Genomic DNA, 19,703 nt, shown 5'->3' with positions numbered 1-19,703 from the left:
CCCTGACAGAGGTGTCTCTGTACAGGGACGCCCAGGACACTTAACAGGACACCTCAGAAGATGCAATGTCTTGGAAGCAGTGGAGGTGCCCTCATCTCAGCATGAACTAATGTCTCTGTACAACCAAGGAAGGCAGACACCAGTGTCTGTGCCCTGGCTTTGCGCTCTTAATAACTCTGCTGCTCTTCAAACAAGCTCAAAGGGTTCCAAACCCATTACAGTCTCTTCAGCCCACAGTGTCCAGAGCACACAGAGCTTGGCTTGCCTCAAGTTCTGGCACACACTGACCCTGGGGACAACGAGAGTGCACATGCCTGACATAGCCTGGCTTCCCAGCCTGCCCCAGGCCACAGCTACAACTTTAAGTGTTTGTCCTCCAGTTACTGTGAGGCAGGCTGGTGAATTCTTCCTCTTCTAGCAAACAGACCAACCAGCAGCCACACTGGTGAAGAAAGGAAACTCCACAAGCAAACCTTTCAGCTCTGAGAAATTGTTTCCTTCTAGAAGCCCGCTGAAGTTACGTGGCTGAAGACCTCCCCTAGCAGCAGGAGCTGCTGGTATCATGCTACTCCTACAGTACTGCTGAAAACCCTTCTGCACATCATTTCAGGCCAGCAAGAAACATCGACCACCACCTACAAGTCTCTGACAGGGACCAGCCACCACCCCCCCCCCCCCTCTACAGCTGCTTTCTGAGTGCTGGGGAGGCAGCCCCTCTTCAGTGGAGACTTTCTTCTCTGATGGCATCGTACTGCAGCAACAAGTCACATGCTTCCTTCTACCTCAGAAGCACAAAAAGTGGTCTTCTTGGTATTGTTTTCATTTGGCTGCAGTGTTTCTGCTACCCCTATTTGGGGCTCTTGGGCACTGATGGTTAAGGACACAAGTGTGGTGCATGTGGTTTCTTCTTAAAATGTAAACAGTCTCATTTCCTCATTTTTCTCCTTGCCAGAAGTTTCCTCAAGGACAAGTAGCAGGAAGGTGATACAAACTTACCAGAGTCCATGTTTTTAGGCACTTAGGGGACACAGTTTCTGGCCCTCAGAGTCACTCTTTGCATCAAGCTTCCCACCACACTCACCTCAGCTGCAGAAGAAAAAGTGGGAAGGCTGGGAGGGATATATTAGCAGTTGAGCTAAGAGAAAGGCAGTACTGTGCATATCTGACATCAAGTGCTATGCTCCAGGTTTCTGCTGTGAACTAGGGATGAGAAACAGCTTTCCTGGTCACCAATCTCAGGATCAAGACTATTTGAGGTGCTGAGGAAGGCTACATTCACAGCTCTAGGATCTACCTTGACACCCAGGTGGAAAGGCTTTGTCAGAATGAAGTCAGGACTGTCAGATGGAACTGTCTGAAAAATGAACAGCATTGCAAGTTGGCTAAGACAACCCTGAAAAGCTTCCATTGCTAGTTTCTGGCAGAACGGCTTTGGCCAAGCCCAGCTTGCCGTAGAACTTGCAGGCTCTTGGTGGATCCTGAGGCAGAAGAAAGACAAACCCTTCCAAACTAATTTCAGTGCTACTTTGAGGTACGCCTTTTAAGTTCAACAACCTTACTCATCTTAGACGGCTGACTACTGCAGTGCAGACATCTCTCATGTCACAGTGAAAGCCATCAGCCTAACAGTGATACATATCACCCTGCTTTCAGGGCAGGTCTCCAACAGCAGTAGTCAGCAACTAAGACTCCAGCTGGCTGCTGGTTACTAGTGGCACTCAATATTGGGATGAACACTCAGGAGTCAACACCGGGACTTCTTATGCTTTCTATGTTTGCTGCTGACCTTGATGACAGGATAGCGCATATAGGCACCGAACTGGGAGGAGTGGTTTCATATACAGAAGGGCAGAGCTGCTATTCAGAGGGACCTAGACAGGTTGGAGAAAGAGGCTGAAAGGAACCTCAAGAAGTTCAGTGGCAAGTGCACAGCCGGGCCACTGTGATGGAGTAACCTCCAGCAGCAGAACAGGCTGCAATTGGAGACAACGGGCAGGAACAGAACTTTGCAGGAAAGGACCTGGAAGCATGGGTGAACAAGCAACCCAGGGCTCCTCAGTGCACCTGTGCAGCAAGGGCCAACCACTAGCAGGAGCACAGTCAGTAGGGTGAGGACAAGGATCCTCATCTCTGCTCAGCACTCACAGGACCATCTGGAGAGCTGGGTACAATTTGGGATCAACAGCACAAGGACAGTGACATACCAGAGCAACTTCAGTGGAGGCTATCAAGATGGGCTGCAGCATACAATGTATAAGCAGAAGCTGAGAGTGCTAGGTTTGTTCAGCCTGGACAGCAGGCAAAGGGAAATCTTCTTCTTATCTGCTATCACTCATGGAGACCCAGAAAGACACACAGGAAAAGCTGAAAGGCAACAGGCACAACATGAGAAATCCAGATGAGACACAAGGAAAAACCTTCACTGTCATCTTGGTCAAACAACTATAATGGTAAATGCCACCATTTCTCTGGTCTCATCTCCAAAGACAGTCAACCTGCTCCAACTTCGAACTTAGCATTTCTTTAAGCAGGGAGCAGACAAGCAGCCTTCAGATATCCTTTCCAGCAAAACTGCCCCAGAAGCATCACTTCCCACATGACCTCTCACTTTGTGGGAAAGTGCATTGAGAAAATGTACCTTTCATTTTTCTGTTTTGTGAAATTGGGCTGACAGGATTTCCTTATTCCAGCCTTTGTTGTCTAGCAGGTGTACCAAATAACCCAAACAACAGTGTGGAATAGATGACTCAGCTCTTCAGAACATGAGGCTCTATCTGCAGAGCCTTCTCCCAGCACATGCAAACAGGAGAGGGAGGCACTTCTTGTGCCATGCTTAGTGTTTTGTTTCAGAACTTGCTTGTGATGCAGTTTAGAGACTGTACGCTTTCTTCAGATCTGAAATCCTCAGAGCTGCCCCAAAGTTTCTAGCAAACAAACTTAATGCTTTCATTTTACACCAGAAACATAACAGTTATCAGGAAAATTCCCCTCCCACACCCCAGAGTCCATACTTGATGCGATGATCTCACAGTTACTCAGGTTCAATGTTGCTTTTAAAAACTGATGTAAAGCCACTGGGCTCAACTTTTAAGCTAAGGCTCACTTGGAAAAGGTATGTATGATTAAATACAGAAAAAATGGCAGTTGAGAGAAAGGACCCAAAAGCAGTCTTCCATCTCCTCTCTCCCACTCCTCTCCTAAGCACACACTGCTATACTTTAAGAGACATGACCTACCAAGTACAACTGCTCTCATCCTGCCAGACCCTGCCGTAGGTCTCTGCTGTTGCCTTTCCCAGCTTCTTTGCAATCCTTAAATGGTCTTCTCATGATGAGAGCCACCAATATCTGCATGGACACCCCCTCTTGCTATGCCCAACTCCACAGAACATCCCACAAGGTGCTGCAGAAAAGCCAGGAGCACAGAGATAACTGCACACCCCCTTGCTAGAAGTCTGGTCCAAAATGAACAGCCACAGGGGTCGAAACCAGATGTTATTAAAAAGATAAATGGGAAGAAACATCAGGGACCTGCACCTTCTTTAGTCGTGGGGGCACAGCAGCTAAGGGAACTGTGCAAAATAAGGGAAAGATCTCCTATCCAAATACTTCCCAACCAGGAACACTAGAACAGAGGGAGACAATGAACTTCCCTTTCATATCCCCCAGAGGAAACCATTTTGATTCCGCTATCGGGTGGCACAGTAAGCCAAGTCATCCTTCAGCAGGTATCTCCATACATGTAGTTAAAAACAGGTAACATATTGACTAAAATATTTTAACCAAATTCTCACGTTATAAAAGCACAGCAGGTGGAATTTCTCTTTTCACAAACAGTGATATGCATCCTCCCATGTGGAGAGCTGTGGCTGCATATTTTTCTGATTAAGTAAATATGAGACATCTTGCTTACACTGCAAATCCAATGAGCCTCAATGCTGACAGTGCACTGGTATATGTATTCAGGAGTTGCTGGCCCACCTCAGGGATGGTCAAGCTGCCTGCTGGGAGGGCTAAACCATTAGCTGTACTGACAGACACAAAAGTTGCCCCTTATCATAGGTCCAACAACTCCTAGGACATCTGATCAGTACTGCAAGACAGAGGTGAGTGAAGGATGAGGCTGATAAGAAAACACTACTCACAACCTGATTTTATTGTGCATTTTGGTAACTGGAGAGAGATTCCTATGACAGTGTGCACATTCATGGTTTGTGATGCAAAACAGTTCAAATGACAGGCTAGGAAGGACCTTTCCCTTTTTGCTCTGTTTTCTCAGTTTCTGAAAGTTTCCCTAGCAGAAGAGGAACAATGTCAGCTTACAGAATTGCTCATCTTCAGAAGAGCCCACCCTGTTCCAGTTAAATGAATGGAAGAGGATCCCACTAACTGCAAAAGAAGCTGGACAAGGTCCCTGCTCAGAATGGAAACTACTCAAGAGGGGAAGATGAGAAAGCAGATCCTCCATGCTCACAAAAGACAACACAAATACACCTTCTTTTAAAATCAACTCTTTCCATCCTCACATTTATTAAAAAAAAAAAAATACCAAAAACCCCAACCAAACATAAAAAAAACCCAAACCAGTCTTTGCAAACAAATCTCTTGTTTCTCCTTCCCAATTCAGTGGGATTGCTGCATGCACTCCATGACACCTGACTGTGGGGTGCAGAGAAAGTGTACTGGAACTCAGTCATATTTCCATAGGAAAAGCTGACTCATAACTTACAACATCCTTGAAATGCTAACAGAGGTTGTTAAGAAGCATCCAAGTGTCAAGTCAAGAAACAGCACTGCAGCCATCTGAGGCCTGACATGGCTCCTAGCTCTAGCAGAGTAGAAGGCCCTCCTTTGCTGCCAGGCGCTCGCGATGGATTTTATCCTGCTGCAGCTCCTCGTGGTTTGGATGCCAGAGCTTCATGACAATTCTCTCAATGTTTAGAGCATAGACAGTGTGCGCAGGAATTACTTCTTTGTGCACCTGGACATACACATTAGAAAACAAATTTCATGTTTTCATACATGTTTTCCCACATTGCCATGGAATAACCTCCCCCTGTGCATGAGCCCAGCAGGCTGTCTGTCACATGTGAGAACTGTAACTTGCCAGTACTGCCACCCCAGTCAGCACAGGGCAACCACCTGTTATGCCATCTTGTGAGTGGCAAGGTAAGAAGATAATCATTTTTGCTTAGACACCTCCCCAGCACTGGTGTCTGATCACAGGTAACCTACTGCAGCAGTCTGCACACCAGAATCAAATATTCCTTTAAGTACCCAGGTGGAACAAGAGGAATAAGAAAGGACTTTAAGATAGAATCCTAGAATAGTTAGGGTTGGAAAGGACCTTAAGATCATCAAGTTCCAACCCTCCTGCCATGGGCAGGGATACCTCGCTCTAAACCATATCACCCAAGGCCTCGTCCAACCTGGCCTTGAACACTGCCAGGGATGGAGCATTCACAAGAAGGGACATGCCAGGCTAAGTCACTTCGCTGCATCATGTATAACATGAAGAGCTTACCTGCAGTGCCTCAAAAAGGTCATACATGTTCACTGGTGGGAGAGATGCTGGTAAGGTGTCTCCAGAGCATGCCAGGAGTAGTGCTGCCTGCTGCTCAGCATCATCGGGCGGGGGCTGTGGAGCTAGACTCTGACCAGCAGAAGGCGCCGCACAAGTTGGAGGGCTGTAGAGAGAACAAGCAGTGAAACCTTCCAGTCAAGACAACAGCACTAGCTTTGGAAGTCACACAGCAGCAGTTTGGCCCCAGGGTTTGCTTTGCCCTATCAGCTGACTTAGCCCTAATATATGTAAAATCATTTCAGTTGTAATTAAGAATATCTTTAAAATTCCAGTTTAATAAAAATAGCACAAACTGATCCTCAACATCCTTCAAACCTGCTTAACTGATCTCAGTTGGGCAACTTTTTATTTACAGCCAATTGCTTCTACTCAGCACAAGGCTTAAGGCACTCACAACATAAAGCTGAAAGACACAAGCCGTTAGGCAGAGCTGGGATTGCCCTGTAGTGCTTGCAGTGCTGTAATCAAACCTTAAAACACCCACGACCTCTTGTCAACCCCTAGAAGCTGTCACAGACAAACACAACTGCCTTCTCATACACACAGGTTGCCAGATGCACAGCACAAGTTGTCTGATATTGAGACTTTGGAAAACAAGATGACCTTGGAGCTCTGCTAACTGGAAAGGCATGCCAAGGAGCCATAAATACATTTAGATGCAGGAAACAGCAGGATGCCCTCACCAGCATTTCACTCCTATGGCACTGCAGTGATGCCCCATAAAGGCATGGCTCTTCTGCCCTGAGAACAGCAGAATTCCTGTCTCACTCACTACAGTTTCCAAAAAGCAATAATTATTAAGGACATTCAGAGGGCAAGGGGTCACCTTCTTAAATTGATGGACAAGCACAAGTGAGAAAGAGGGACTTAAAACTGTTCTAAATTCCACTGCTGAGAAATTTCCAAGTTTTCCCTCTCTGTTTAGCCCTACAGTCCTCCATACTGATACCTTCCTAGTGTGAAAGCTAAACACCATTATTAATAGATTCTACTAAGTAAAAAGGGAAACTGAACCATGGAGTAACCTCACAACTAGCAACTTGCACTTGAAATTAGCAGGGTGCTGAGAGCTCCTTACCACTCAATTAAATTGTTATAAGCAACAACACTGTTCTTCAGATATGGCTGAGGGTTAATATTGCTTCCAAAGGCATATTTAAAATGACCATCTCTCAGACGATAGGCTTTCCGCCGGGATATCACAGATGTCAGAATATCCTTAAGATGGTTCTGCAACGAAAAATGATCTTATTCATTTACTGTATCAAGCCATGGCTATGAGAAGTGCCTCATCAATTTGAAAGACACAAGTAGTGCTGCTATTACCACAAGGACCTAAAGATCTGGAACCAGGATCTAGACAAGTTACAGTATGTTTTCACTGATAGAGTTGGATACAGAGAACATAGCACTATGCGAGTACTGTAGGCATTAGCCTGTGAACTGTACTTTAATACATGATGCACTGCTTTAAATGTCAAAGAAGTTTCTTAAATACTAGGAAATTCCCAACCTCTGACCCCTTTGATAAACAGCTACGAGGTTTCATCATTGGCAGTAGATGTCACATTTGTACTGAAATACTGTCCCTAAAACTACAGCGAAAAGCCACTCACTCCTCATCTTCAGACTGTTCAGTTGCCTGGAATGCATTGGAGTAGCATTGTCTGAGAAGATAACTAGACAACTGTTTCTTAATCTGGCCTCAGTTCCAGATAAGGAATTCAGGTTGGCCTCCACATCCTGACTCCAGAAAACCATCCACACATGAATACTCCAAGTAACAGCTGTATCAGTCCTGGGGTAAGTCAGGCAATGCACCACTGACAGCCAAAACCAGCAAGAGCAGGCACTTCACCTGCAGGTATTCCCCAGTCTGTCACTTCGCTACCATGCCAGATTCTTACACCTATAACGGAGGTTTTGGGACTTTTCTTTTTATAGAAGTGTTTAAACTGGAGCTCCCATTCTGTCCCTGATTTTAACTAACACAAACAGCATTTTCCAAAACAGCTATTTAAGCATGCCCAGAGTTCCTCATATGAAAGCACTTCAAAATTAACACAAAATATCCAAGACTTTACATCTATGATGCCACAAGTCTGGAAGACCTTTGAGTTTCACATTACTCTTCCCAAGGTAAACTGGCAGTTAGACAAGCAGGTTTCCTCACCACACTGAAGGCACTACTCCCTACTGCGCACAGAGCATTTTGCTGCTGGCATAATGAGACCACCACTGCTGCCCAGCCCAGCCTCTCACCTCCACAGCATAAACAACTGCCGTCACTGCCTCCTCTGTAACATTGTCTAGCCCATGCTCATAAGCTGTTACGATCATCCTTCCTTCTAACTGGCCACGTGTAGGAAGCATCATGGTATGAGAACACAGCTTCAAATCATCATCTTCTTGAGGATCCTTTGCCACAAATTGCTGGGCTCCAGAGAGCGGATTCTGAGGCTGGAACCGGTGCTGTTATGAACACAACATTAGATTGTAAGAAGAAAAATACCCAGCAGACCCTTTGGTTCATCACGCTAAATATCCCTTCTCCAGTTGGAAATCAAACGCCTGCAAAAGTGTATCACAGTAAGACAAGCAGAGTGATATTCTTCCCCACAACACTCTCCCAATCCCCGGTGATTTGTGACTGAAGAAATTTGAGCCAGAGTTGGCGTCCTTTAATTAAGCAACCTATGAACTTGTTCAGCAACGTCCTGAACCACCCAAACTTTGGGTATCCACATCCTACAGCAAGGAATTCTATGCTGTAACAACACACCACATAAAAAGAGTCACCTTCTCTGGTTTGCTCTGTATTTTCCCCACCTGCTAGATTCTTTTGATTCTCCTCTAAGGCTCAAATGCTATCCAGGGCAGTGCTAATTTTATGGACTTCCACATTTCACAGTCACCTCTTTCCATGCTGAAGGGTTCTTGTCTATTTAGCTATTAATTGTACAGAAGGGTGTGGTTTTACTTACTAACTGTACAGTTTCCATCAAGATTAAAAACCATCATCTTAAGCTTGTGTGATTGATTCTCATTTGTTTAAAGCTTTAAATGGAACAACTTAGCCAAATTCCAGGTTTGAATTTCATACTCTAGTCTCCCCATGCACTTCCAATACTCCAAGCAGAGCTGTGTTACTGAGCAGCCACTGATTCAGAGATGGATTAGGGATACTTTTCAGAACTGCCACAGTTATTTAGGAAAAAAAAAAAAAAAAAAAAGACACCACAGAACAGGAATTTGTACCACAAGACGGCAACCCCTGTTTTCCAGGCCACACATACTCCAGTATAATGCCCTTGCAGAGCTGGTGCCTCAAGCTCCAAGTGGTTGTGGTGGCTCCTGGGAAGTTTTGAGCCCCAGGTAAAGCAGGGGGAAAAAAGCATACAAGAACAATGGATACTTGAGCCCAGACATGTGCTTGACCCAGCCCACAAGGGAACAAGCTGATGGAGTACTCCCACAAGCAACCAAGCCACAAATCCAGTGGCTCTGGAATGACGATGGCTGCAAGGTTCTCAGGGCATCAAGACAAACACATTCTTTAAATATAAACAACGAATCAGCAAAGTGGATCTCTCACATCTTGGTTTCAGGAGAAGAAGGGCGGCTGCTTTATTCAAAGTACAGTGTGGCATTTAACTCAAGAGTGAAAAACCAATCCACCCACCAGTTATGTGAAAGCAGGTTTCCCTCCCCGTAATTCTGAAGACTTAAGCTTTCATTACAGGAAAGCTACATATCTGTATGCCTGGAAAAAAAAGACCTTCAAAATGTAAGCAACTCCAAAGGAGAATGGGGTTTAGAAGAGCAGAAGCCAACTGGAATGAACCTGTGGTCATTCACAGCTGTTATTCTGACCAATGAGGGAAACATCAGGAAACACCAAGGCACTTCAAGTTCACACTGCTCAGGAATTCCACTAGTAGTAGACAAGCCCATTAATCACGACATAAAGTACTTATTACCAAGCATTACAGGAATACATGTATAAACACACACTAGATGTGTTGTAACACAGGGGGATCCGAGTAACCAAATTCCCAGGCTTCCACTACATCACAACTTGTTTCTCAACCTCCCCTCCACTTGCTACTGAGAAGTCATGGTGAAGTTTTGGAACAAAAAGATGACAGACTGCCCTCAGAATTCAGGTCACAGCTGTGAACACTGCAGAATACTTCAACAGCTTCCAAACGCAACAAGCCTCCAGTTGGACACATCCCTCAAACACCAGTCACTGAAGCAAGCACACACATGGTGCCTAACTATAGTTCCCAGAGGTGCAGTATGCACTTCAGCTGAGCCAACCTAACCCCTCAATGCCTAAGACCAGGAATTTTCACATGCCCATCCTCCCCTATCCCCAGCTCCTTCTTCCTTTTCATGGCCTTTTATCCAACCACAAAGAACACTGATCCAGCTGAATAAACCAACAAGAAAAACTTGGGGTTTTTGGTCTTTTTTTTGTATGGTTTGTTTTCTGTCTTGTCAGAAAACTGAACTGGATCATGATCACAGAATCACAGAACCAACCATAGAACAGTTTGGGTTGGAAGGACTTTAAAGATCACCTCGTTCCAACCCCCCTGCCACAGGCAGGGACACCTTCCACTAGACCAGGCTGCCCAAAGCACCGTCCACCAAGGCCTTGCTTCCAGGGATGGGACATCCACAGGTTCTCTGGGCAACCTGTTCCATGCCACACCACTCTCATAGTGAAGAATTTTTCCTAACATCTAACCTCCCCTCTGACAGTTTAAAGCCAATTCCCCTTGTCCTATCACTACATGCCCTTGCAAAAAGTCCCTCTCCAGAGGTCTTTCAGGCCCCCATCACGTGTTCAGACTTGTCTCATCAAACCCTGCCTGTTGAAGACAGTGCCCCATCCCAATCCTCTTTCATACCAGGTCCCCTCCACACTGGTCTGGCAGTGCCAAAGCAACTGCAGAACACAGACAGTAACAGATGGAGGTACAGAGCCTTTGCTGCCAAGTGAACTGGATCTTGCATGTTTACCTGCCACCTACCGGAAGACAGCATCTTTGCAAAACATGTTCTGAAACAACTTGACCCTCTTAAACAACGAACATCTCACTTCTATCACTTCTGATTGCAGAGTCCTGTAGAGCAGATCATACAATCACTGAGTTCTGCCCGCCTCCTGAATAAATAGGAAATCCCTTTTCTTTCAAGTATCTCACAGATGTATGAAGTGAACAAGTTATTACAGAGAACGTGAGAGGTGAATGAGACTATGAAAGACCTGCCCAAGCATAACTGCAGTGACCATACAGCTCAAGTTGTTCCTTGATGGTTCCTGGAATACAAGCTTTTGCAACTTCGACATTCAGGTGGCCTTCCATGGATTCTCTGGTGTCTAACAAAGCCAGGTCACACTGTAGCCTTTATCCCAAAGAAGCTTCCATAAGAGACAGCAGCCACTATCCCCCCAGCTCTTATTCCAGTCCAGAACTCAAAACAAGTAAGACACACATCACTGCACATGTTAGACTTCCATCATCCCTGGAAGCAAGAAAAGCTGCATGCATGTGCAGAGTTCTTCACCCATGAAAGAATGTCAGAGAGCCATGACCATTTGATCACTTACATCAAACTTTTGTCGAACAGAAGATATCTTTTTCTTTCCTTTGGGTTTTCCAGGTTTAGTTGCAGAGCCACCCGGCCACGGCAGAGTTCCAGCACCTTCTACAAATTGAAAAGGCAAAAAAAAAAACAACAAACCAAAAAAAAAAAAAAAAAAAAAAAAAAATAAGCAACCAAAAAAACAACCAAAAAACACAAGCATCAAAACCGCTTAACCTAAAATCAACAGCCATGGCCCGAAGGAAGGACTTCTCAGAGGAGAATGCTTTTGGCAGCCCTTTCCTTTGTTCATCAGCCCCCTGCAAGCTTGACTTACTCATGTCCCATTACTTTAGTACAAGCTTGTCAGCACACCACACAAAAATCTATAGTGGAAGGATGGAGAAGAGCACAACCACTAGGAAAGCCACAAGGAAGGAACAAGCCATTTATTCCATCAGGAAGATGACAGGACCCTGCCCACGGGGAGTATTCCCCTCCCACCAGCTCCTGGATCAGATGACAAGCAAAAGGATCAAGCAGTCTGACTTGTTACCTATGCCTGTACAGTTAGCTCCCCATCAGCTTTAGCCAGCTTTGTCTCACACCCTGGTTAAACATCACGGCTGATCATTCCTGCTGCGCTGAGGGGAGACAGGGAAAGAACTGCAAAGGCCACTGAGCTCAGGAGCAGGATGACACCAAAGCAAGCAGTGAGCTTGTGACTGACCAGAACTGGCAGGCAGCTGAGAAAGTGATCACTATGTAATACCAATCGATACATTTGGCCACATCAGAAGTCCACAGTATGCTGTCTGACAGCTATGCCTATAGTAGGTCAAACTACATTCTGACAATCACAGAGCTCTTGGCAAGGACAGACTTACCACTGATGAGTTTACAGGATCCATGCACAATTCCTTCAGGTACACTGGCACTAAGACAGTGCTGGTTTGGATGCATATGCGCTTGCTGACAGTGAACAAAAAGTAAAACTCAAAGACTGGACAGCCCTCTCGTGGCTACAGTGGCAGCCTCTGCTCTGCACCACCAGTATCCTCCTCCCTCAGTTTTGCATAGCAAGTGAGCACACTTTTTGAGTCCTTGCCCACCTCCAGGGATGCTAGACAACTGACCTCTGAAGGTATTTAACTCAGCTCCAAAGTGGAGGCTGGAGCTCTACTGCCAGGCAGTGCTGACAGCACTGACATTTCAGATGTTCTCTTGCCTGAGAGCAGCATTTGCCATTACAAGAAAAGACAACAGCCAACCCACAACTCACCATCCACAGCTTGGCCAGCCTCAAGCACACTCACTGAGTACCAACAACCAGCCATTCTGGTTCCTTTCTGTTACTACAGGTGGCCACAGTTCAACACCAGCTTCACATCAACCTGTGTGTTTACGTCCAGCTCTCAAAACTATTTTTAATTTACTGTAATCAGGAATTCATAAATACAGTTATACTACAGCCCTGCTGTCCTGGGTTCAGCAGTAGCAGTCATTTTTCTCTTTCTTGGTAGCTGGTGCAGTGCTGTGTTTTGACTTTCAGGCTGGGAACAGAGCTGATAGCAATGATGTTTTGGTTTGGCCAAGGACTTTGTGAGCCTCATCCTCTGCCAGGGAGAAGAGGAAGCCGGGAGGAAGCAGAGACAGGACACCTGACCCAAACTGACCAAAGAAGTATTCCATACCACAGCATGTCATTGCCCAGGATGTAATGGAGAGTTACCCAGAAGGACAGGGGGTCTTCTGGGTCAGACTTGTTCTTCAGTGGGTGGTATTGTACTCTTTTCCCTTGTTATTATCTCTTATCATTGTTGTCATTGGTGGTAGAGGTGGTGATTTGTGTTGTACATTGGTTGCTGGACTGTTCTTATCTCAACCCGTGGGAGTTGCATTCTTTCAATTCTCCTCCCCATCCCTCCAGGAGCGGGGAATGGGGGAGCCCCAAGGGGGGTGTTGGGGACACGGGCCTCGACTGCTTCCAGCCCGGCACCACTCACTGGGAGTGAGTGCACAAGCTGTCTGGCTGGGTTTAAACCACAACAGCTGCTTATAGGGAATGAGGCTGGCTAAAGGTCCTTAGCTATGTGGAGCTTCCCACTCTCCTGGCTCAAGCATGAGCAGTGTCCTCTGTCATGAAAGAAAAACAACTCCTAAAACATGACTTTAGGGGTCAGGTTAAACCAGAAGAAACCAGGTGAAGTTTTTGAGCCACCAGCTGATAAGAAGGGGTTAGAAACAAACTACACACACAGAGATGATATACTGCTCCTATAAAAAAAAGTTTACTAAAAAGTTAAGCTATATCCTGATGGTGAGGTGAAAACCAATAGTCTACAACGAGCCCTGTTGCCCAAATCCACCAGTCAGTTATAGGAAATTAAAAGATAATAAATCCCCTACAAAAATTATAAAGCTGGTGTCACTACTCATCATTACAACACCACAGGAGAGGCCCTCATGAGTGGGTGTCGGAAAGCACCATGAGGGCAACCATCTCAAGGACCGCTACTGCCCTTCATCAAGATCTCAGGGCTTACATCTTAGGATCTATCAAAATAACACTACTTCTCTCACAAGATGATTTGCTCTTTACAGATGAGTCCTTTCTTGCCCCCCCTCCTCTCCTCCACAGCAGGTCAGACCCCTTCTAGGCAGGGGGGATTAGGTCTGTTATGGATACAGAAATTACCTGGTCCATTTCAAAGCTTTTAATAAAAGCACATATTTAGCTTGAATACCACCCCACCCCAGGCTCTTCTTCCTTATGAATCATCACATATAGCTCCTCATCCTCACTTTTGACAGCTTCCTTAACAACTAACTACATGACAGGTGGTGGAGACAGAGAAACTGGAACAGATGGAGACAGAAACAAACCATCTTTTTGTCTAATAATGTATTAATGATTAACAAGTTACAGCAGGGTCAGAATTTTTTAAATGTCTTATTTAAAAATACATTATAGTGACTTTTAAACTAAATGGCAACTGATTTTCAGGGCTTTGACAGTGGATCTGAAAGATGCAACTTAACCGAATCTCAGCCTGTGCATTAAAAAAACCAAATTTAGCCAGACTTAGCTTAGAATAAGGAAAAAGAGAGACACTGTCTCCTATTGTCCATTATAATGAGGCCAAAGCACAATTGTTTTGGCTCCTTTTCCAGGCTTTCTACTACCAAGCCTGTCTTGCACTAGACAAAGAAAACAGAATTTCCCTCTAGTATTCTAAGAAAACCAGTACTTGCATTCCTGGCCACAAGTGACAAGGCTGGGCTGTCCCAGGCATGAAACTTCAGAGACGTTAGCAGCTTTTTTTTAAATCTTGCTAGCAAGAGAAGGAGATATTAGCAAGCCACAGCAATGGCTGCTGATAGGCCTTCAAAGATGAGCAACAGATAAGAATGTTTTTCTAAGAGCTGCCACATATCTGCAGTGATGGCACCAGCCAGTCCAGACAAGAGCGCGTCAGGTTTTCCTGACGTGCTGCACCAGCACCACACAGGAGGAAAGGTCAAAGATACAAACAGAGAAAGTCACGACAGAGAAAAGCAGCCAGGCACAGGAAACATGCATTTTTCCACCCTCGTTTATTCAGTCTTCAGTTGTTTTAGATTTTGTTTTCCTGCAGAGACAAGGTTTTAGTCAAACATATTCTGATGACTCTCCTCTGTCAAGAATTCACACTTCCATTTTCTTCCTTTCTTCCCTTCCCAGGTCTGGAGAGAAAAGAACTCCTGCAACCTGAGCTCATCTCACAGGTGGCAGCCCTTCAAGCAAAGCCTGTGGGTAATGCTGACAAAATAAAATGCTCCTGCTATACTGGCATGAGTTCCAATTTGCTGAACCATCTCTTAGAAGGCTCCAGATTACTAGCAAATAAATTAAACCCTTACAACACCGAATCAAGTGCATGCAATTGTCTCAGGTTTATTAACTTTTAGCTAAGGAGGGAGGTAACAGTTCAAGTGAGGTAAATATTAACCCAAGAAACTTTGCTGACTTGATTGCAACAAATAAGCTCAGTGAGCAAGTCCATGCAAGTTTAAAAAAAAGCTTTACATTTGAGTTCTTTTTGATGGAAAAATGATATAAAAATTCAGAAAAGCACTTACAAAAATACTGGTAGAAAGAGAATACCAAAGAAAACAATTTTCTTATAATGGGAAGTGTGCCACACCACTCAGACTGGTACAGCCAACCTAAAATTACCAGTAAGGCACACTATAGTATTTTGGATAGCATATTTCTGGGAAGTTTCCTCTCTTCTACCACTTTCACAGCTTCCCAGCTATGTTACAGCTGGGTGCCACTCAAGTATTTATGGGTGTCTTCAAAAATACGGCTAGCAGAGGGAAAAACATCCATTTTTAAAAAGGGCAGAGAAGCCAGATTCAGGGCTCCCCAGAACCCTACTGTGCCCTCAGTGGGGGCTCAGCAGGAATTAAAGAAACTGGTCATTCTTCACATTGAAATAGGTATGAACTTCCTTCCCTCTCCACCACCAACTCCTGAACATCCCAGGCCACACAGGCTGTTGAACTGGGATTTGAACTTTGTGTGACCAACAGCCTAAGCAGATGAGACAGGGAAATAGGAAGTGTCTTCACAAAGGGTCACATTCCCCCAGCGTCCCTTACAAGTCCAAGTGGAACCACTACTGCCAGAGATAGCAAAATCTGGATCAGATCAGTTTGCCTGGTCTAACATATATGATAATCACTTCTTAAAAACACCTTCCCCAAAGCTGCCTATTCCAAATGCTACAGTAACAAGTACACTTTTAACACTGACCACACATTAATACAAAATAGCATTTTAAGATGGTTCTTTTTCCATTGTGTCTCTCACATGAAGGTGGAAAGTACATGCGCCAGTAACCCTCATGACATGCCAAGTGCATCAAGCACACTTCTTTAAAGTTACTTGTTTCCATGAATCATGATGTTTACATCTCCACCTTCTGCCCAAGGCAGTGGTGGAGACAAAAGCCTGTTAGCTTTCCATTCTCACATTGGGAAAAATGAAAAAGAAAAAAAGGAAGAAAAAAATTGATACTTGCAGGTATCAAACTGGTATCTAGAAGGAAAAAAACAAGTCTAGACACAGCATCTAGCATTCTACTTGTACTGAACTTTTCTGGGTTTGCAAGTGCGATCAGCTGCACCACACACAGCAGACTGGCAAGTAAAATGTGTGTCTACCGGTCAGTTGCCCAGAAAGAGGTATCTCAGCACAGATTACTCAAAAATCACTGGGAGACTGAAACGACCTGAAGAGAGCAAAAGAGACTCTAGAAGGGCCTAGCAGCACATACAATTAACTGCAAAGCACTAAACCATGTCCTCAGGAACACACACATGGTTAAACTGCAGTGGTTGTTTCTTTTCAAGCTGGCTTATGCAGACGTGTGGCTAGAGCCAACAAAAGCCTGACTGAAAGCACTGGAGGTGACCACCAGCTGGTCACCTATCACTCTATTACATGCTGTCACCAAGCTGCTGAAGCACTACCATGAAGGGTTCTTCAAGGGCTTTTAAAGACAGTAAGCTTCAATGGGACAAGAGAGAAAGTCCTTGCAAGGACTTGAAATGAAAAAAGTTCAGGCAGGACATAATAACCATATGGAAGATACCTGTGGAGCACCACACTGCTTAGGGATGGGGCTTGCACTTTTAACACACTCCTAGATAGCCTAGAAAAGGGGAGCACCTGTAGGGGCTGGCAGTTTGTTGGCAAATCTGAGCTACTCAAGCCCAGGAAGATGAAGCCTGACTGGATGGCTGCAAAAAAGCTGCAGAAGACTGTGTGACTGGATAAAGAGACAAATGAAATTCAATAGTTAAGAACAGAGTAATGCACACAGAAACTAAGAACCCCACCTTTAGTCACACAACGATGGGCTCTAAGCTGACTACTGTCACTCAGAAGCAAGACCTATGAGCTTTGATTGCTACTCTAACACAACAGGTCAGTGCTGAGCTCAGGGAATGCAGACACGCTCTCCCTCTGCCTCATAATTTACACTCAGATACTTCAGGTAACACCCACAGGGGAATTGCTGTGCTTGTACTTTCCTTTTATAATCCAGATGCAAGCCAAAAGCAACTACTAAGTCAAAAGCAAAGAGCAGCAAGATTAATATAAAGAGGAAAAGCCTGAGACTCAAAGGGCATTCATAAAGCTCAAGAGCAAACAAAGCAAGTTTAGAGGTGGGAGAGGTTAGCATTTAATTAGCACAGCTGGTATAGTTAAAGACCAGCTATAACACAAAAAGCTGTGGGCATCCAAAAATGCATTTATTTTTTTCATTCCTTTAGATACATCAGGTACAGTAGTAACAGAGATCCTTTCTCCTCAAAATCTTGCCTCTCTCAGCCCAGAGCTGTAACAATTTTTTCTCCCTTACTACACAGCAGTCTCACATTTTGGATTGCAGTTCAGCTGTCCTTCCTACCAAATCTCCAATTGAGAGCTCCTCTGAAGACCAAAAAAAAAGACGTATCTCACAACCCTGACGACAGTCATTGAAAATGCTCACAGAGCTAAAAGGTGAACTATCCGAAGAAGGCTGGGTTAAGCAACCACAGCTCAACCAAGACACACTGTAGGCATTCCCAGTAGAAGCCTTTACACTTCAGCCAACAGCACACACCCAGTCCAGGAATCAAACCAGTTTATCACACACAGCAATCCAGCAACAGCCTCTAACCAAGCACAGGCAGCTTGCTCAGAAAAGCATCTCTGCTGAAGTCAGCTGGATGACCGTTTTGCTACCCTTTAGCCTGTGTGGCAAAAAGAACACTGATATTAAGGCTCAGAAAACTGGCATACTTTGTACAAAGTACACATGACAAAGCACTGATACCTGGTTGTTTTAATAAGGCTTCTCAGGACTTACCTGGTGCAGAAACCAAGATCTGGCATCGGGTAAGAATGGCCAGGAGGAAATCGTTGTGAGAGTGGACTGTGTAAAGACAGACAGTTCATTAACAACACATCAGTGCCCAGGGGCACTCCCTCAAATCCATCTTACAGTAGCTCACAATGCCCTTCCAGTCATACATTGCCCACATGCTTAGCTACACAGGCACAACTCTCGATTTAAGTTTTCTTGAGAGCTTTCTTCTTCTAGACCCAGAAACTGCTACTACTATACTAACAAAAAGAATACTACACATGGTATGAAAATAAATTTTGTCACTTCTCAGTGTGCTACACATGCAAATCCAGCCCTAAAGCATGCAACATGAAACATCTGGTGCATTCAGCCAGTCAGAGAAGAATCCAGTGTCCCTCCTGCCATGCAGACTTATGTTAGCAGAGCTTTTGGTTTGCTAGGAAAGGACCAGTAAGAGCCACTCCCAGAGAGGGAAAATTAAGTCAAACAGGTTATAGATAAATGTAACTTCCTTGCAGAAAGGTTACTGGAACACAAGATAAGTAAATACGCATCAGAAAGAGCAAAGATGAATGTCATAAGCAGGGTCAGAGAGTGAAAGGATCCTCTTTAGCTTTTGAACACGAGCACTAACAGACTCCCTGCTCTTTCCCATAGAGATCACAAACATGGAGGTCAGGAGCCCCAACAATAATCTCAGCAATGCCCACCACCGTTCACAGACCTACAGAGAGGCAACAATAAGAGACTGTCACCCTCCAGCCGTCCCACCTGCCACACCGAAGAACAGGAAAGGCACCTGCCTGCTGCAGAACTGCCTAGGTGAGTTTGGAGTTCCCTTCCCCACTTCAATCACACCAGTCCAGTCCCAGCCACAGGAAGACCACAGCATGGAAAAGACTGGGTTTCTACAGTGACATAACAAGATGGCATTTTGCTTGCTGGGACACCATATTTTACCGCATTTCACAAGACCAAATCGCCTGTCTGTGCCAAGGCCACAAAGGGACTTTTCCCCAGCAGTTCAGGGCACCTCCCACCTAGGGCTACAGGCGCCCCAGCTATTCTTATTTCCCTTACAGCAATTTCCCTGTCCGGGAAGCAGTGCGCAGCAGAGAGGAGCTCCTCCCAGGCCCGGCAAACCAGCATCAGAGCCACAGAAACACAAACACGAGTTGGCTTTTTACCATTGTCTTGCGTGAGAAGCCTGCGTGCTTCCAGGTCAAACTCCTCCTTACTGATCTTCTGTTTGAACCAGAGCTTCAAATTGGCCCAGTACCTAGGGGAGAGGGAGAAAGGTAGAGACATCAAACAAAAAGCGCTGCTCCTAAACACCCTCCTTCCCAACACCAGCACGGAGGGGTCCGGAGCCCAGGCCAGCGCTGAGGCTTCCGCACAGGCCCCACTGCCGCTCGGCCTCACCCTCCAGCCGGCTTCCCTCCTCCACCGCACTCACTGCTTCACATTCTCGCCCAGCGCCTCGCTGAGGCTCTTCTTGGCCGCCTCCAGCTCGCTCACGTACGTCGCCATTACCGCCGCTACCTGAGAAAGACAACAAAATCTCCCTTCTCTCCCAAGCCACAAAGCGCGACGGCAGCCGTAAAGCACAGCAGC

At 45.4% G+C, this 19,703-nt stretch overlaps 1 protein-coding gene across 2 annotated transcripts in view; it reads right to left on the bottom strand.

The window, feature by feature from the left end:
• TADA1 (transcriptional adaptor 1) overlaps positions 1-19,691 on the bottom strand; it is a 47,344-nt gene extending 27,653 nt beyond the window's left edge. The window contains exons 1-8 of one of the 2 annotated variants that reach the window (XR_009724203.1): positions 19,546-19,691; positions 19,277-19,368; positions 18,090-18,155; positions 11,207-11,304; positions 7,846-8,055; positions 6,662-6,813; positions 5,524-5,686; positions 4,828-4,980 (exon numbers count right to left, since the gene is read on the bottom strand). Coding sequence is in view for 1 of the 2 variants with exons in the window: in XM_061345489.1 (XP_061201473.1) it covers positions 4,828-4,980; positions 5,524-5,686; positions 6,662-6,813; positions 7,846-8,055; positions 11,207-11,304; positions 18,090-18,155; positions 19,277-19,368; positions 19,546-19,619 (1,008 nt within the window). In the remaining variant the exon portion in view is untranslated. Of the gene's footprint in view, positions 1-4,137; positions 4,981-5,523; positions 5,687-6,661; positions 6,814-7,845; positions 8,056-11,206; positions 11,305-18,089; positions 18,156-19,276; positions 19,369-19,545 lie in introns of those variants that run through there. The other variant, XM_061345489.1, reaches the window with a different exon arrangement.
• Between the last annotated feature and the right edge of the window lie 12 nt (positions 19,692-19,703).

The sequence above is a fragment of the Neopsephotus bourkii genome, unplaced genomic scaffold (genome assembly GCF_033783945.1).
Source record: "Neopsephotus bourkii isolate Nb327-2 ecotype Australia unplaced genomic scaffold, CSIRO-AGI_Nbou_v1 NB_234, whole genome shotgun sequence".
Classification (NCBI taxonomy): domain Eukaryota; kingdom Metazoa; phylum Chordata; class Aves; order Psittaciformes; family Psittacidae; genus Neopsephotus; species Neopsephotus bourkii.
This window is presented reverse-complemented; position numbering and strand designations above follow the sequence as displayed.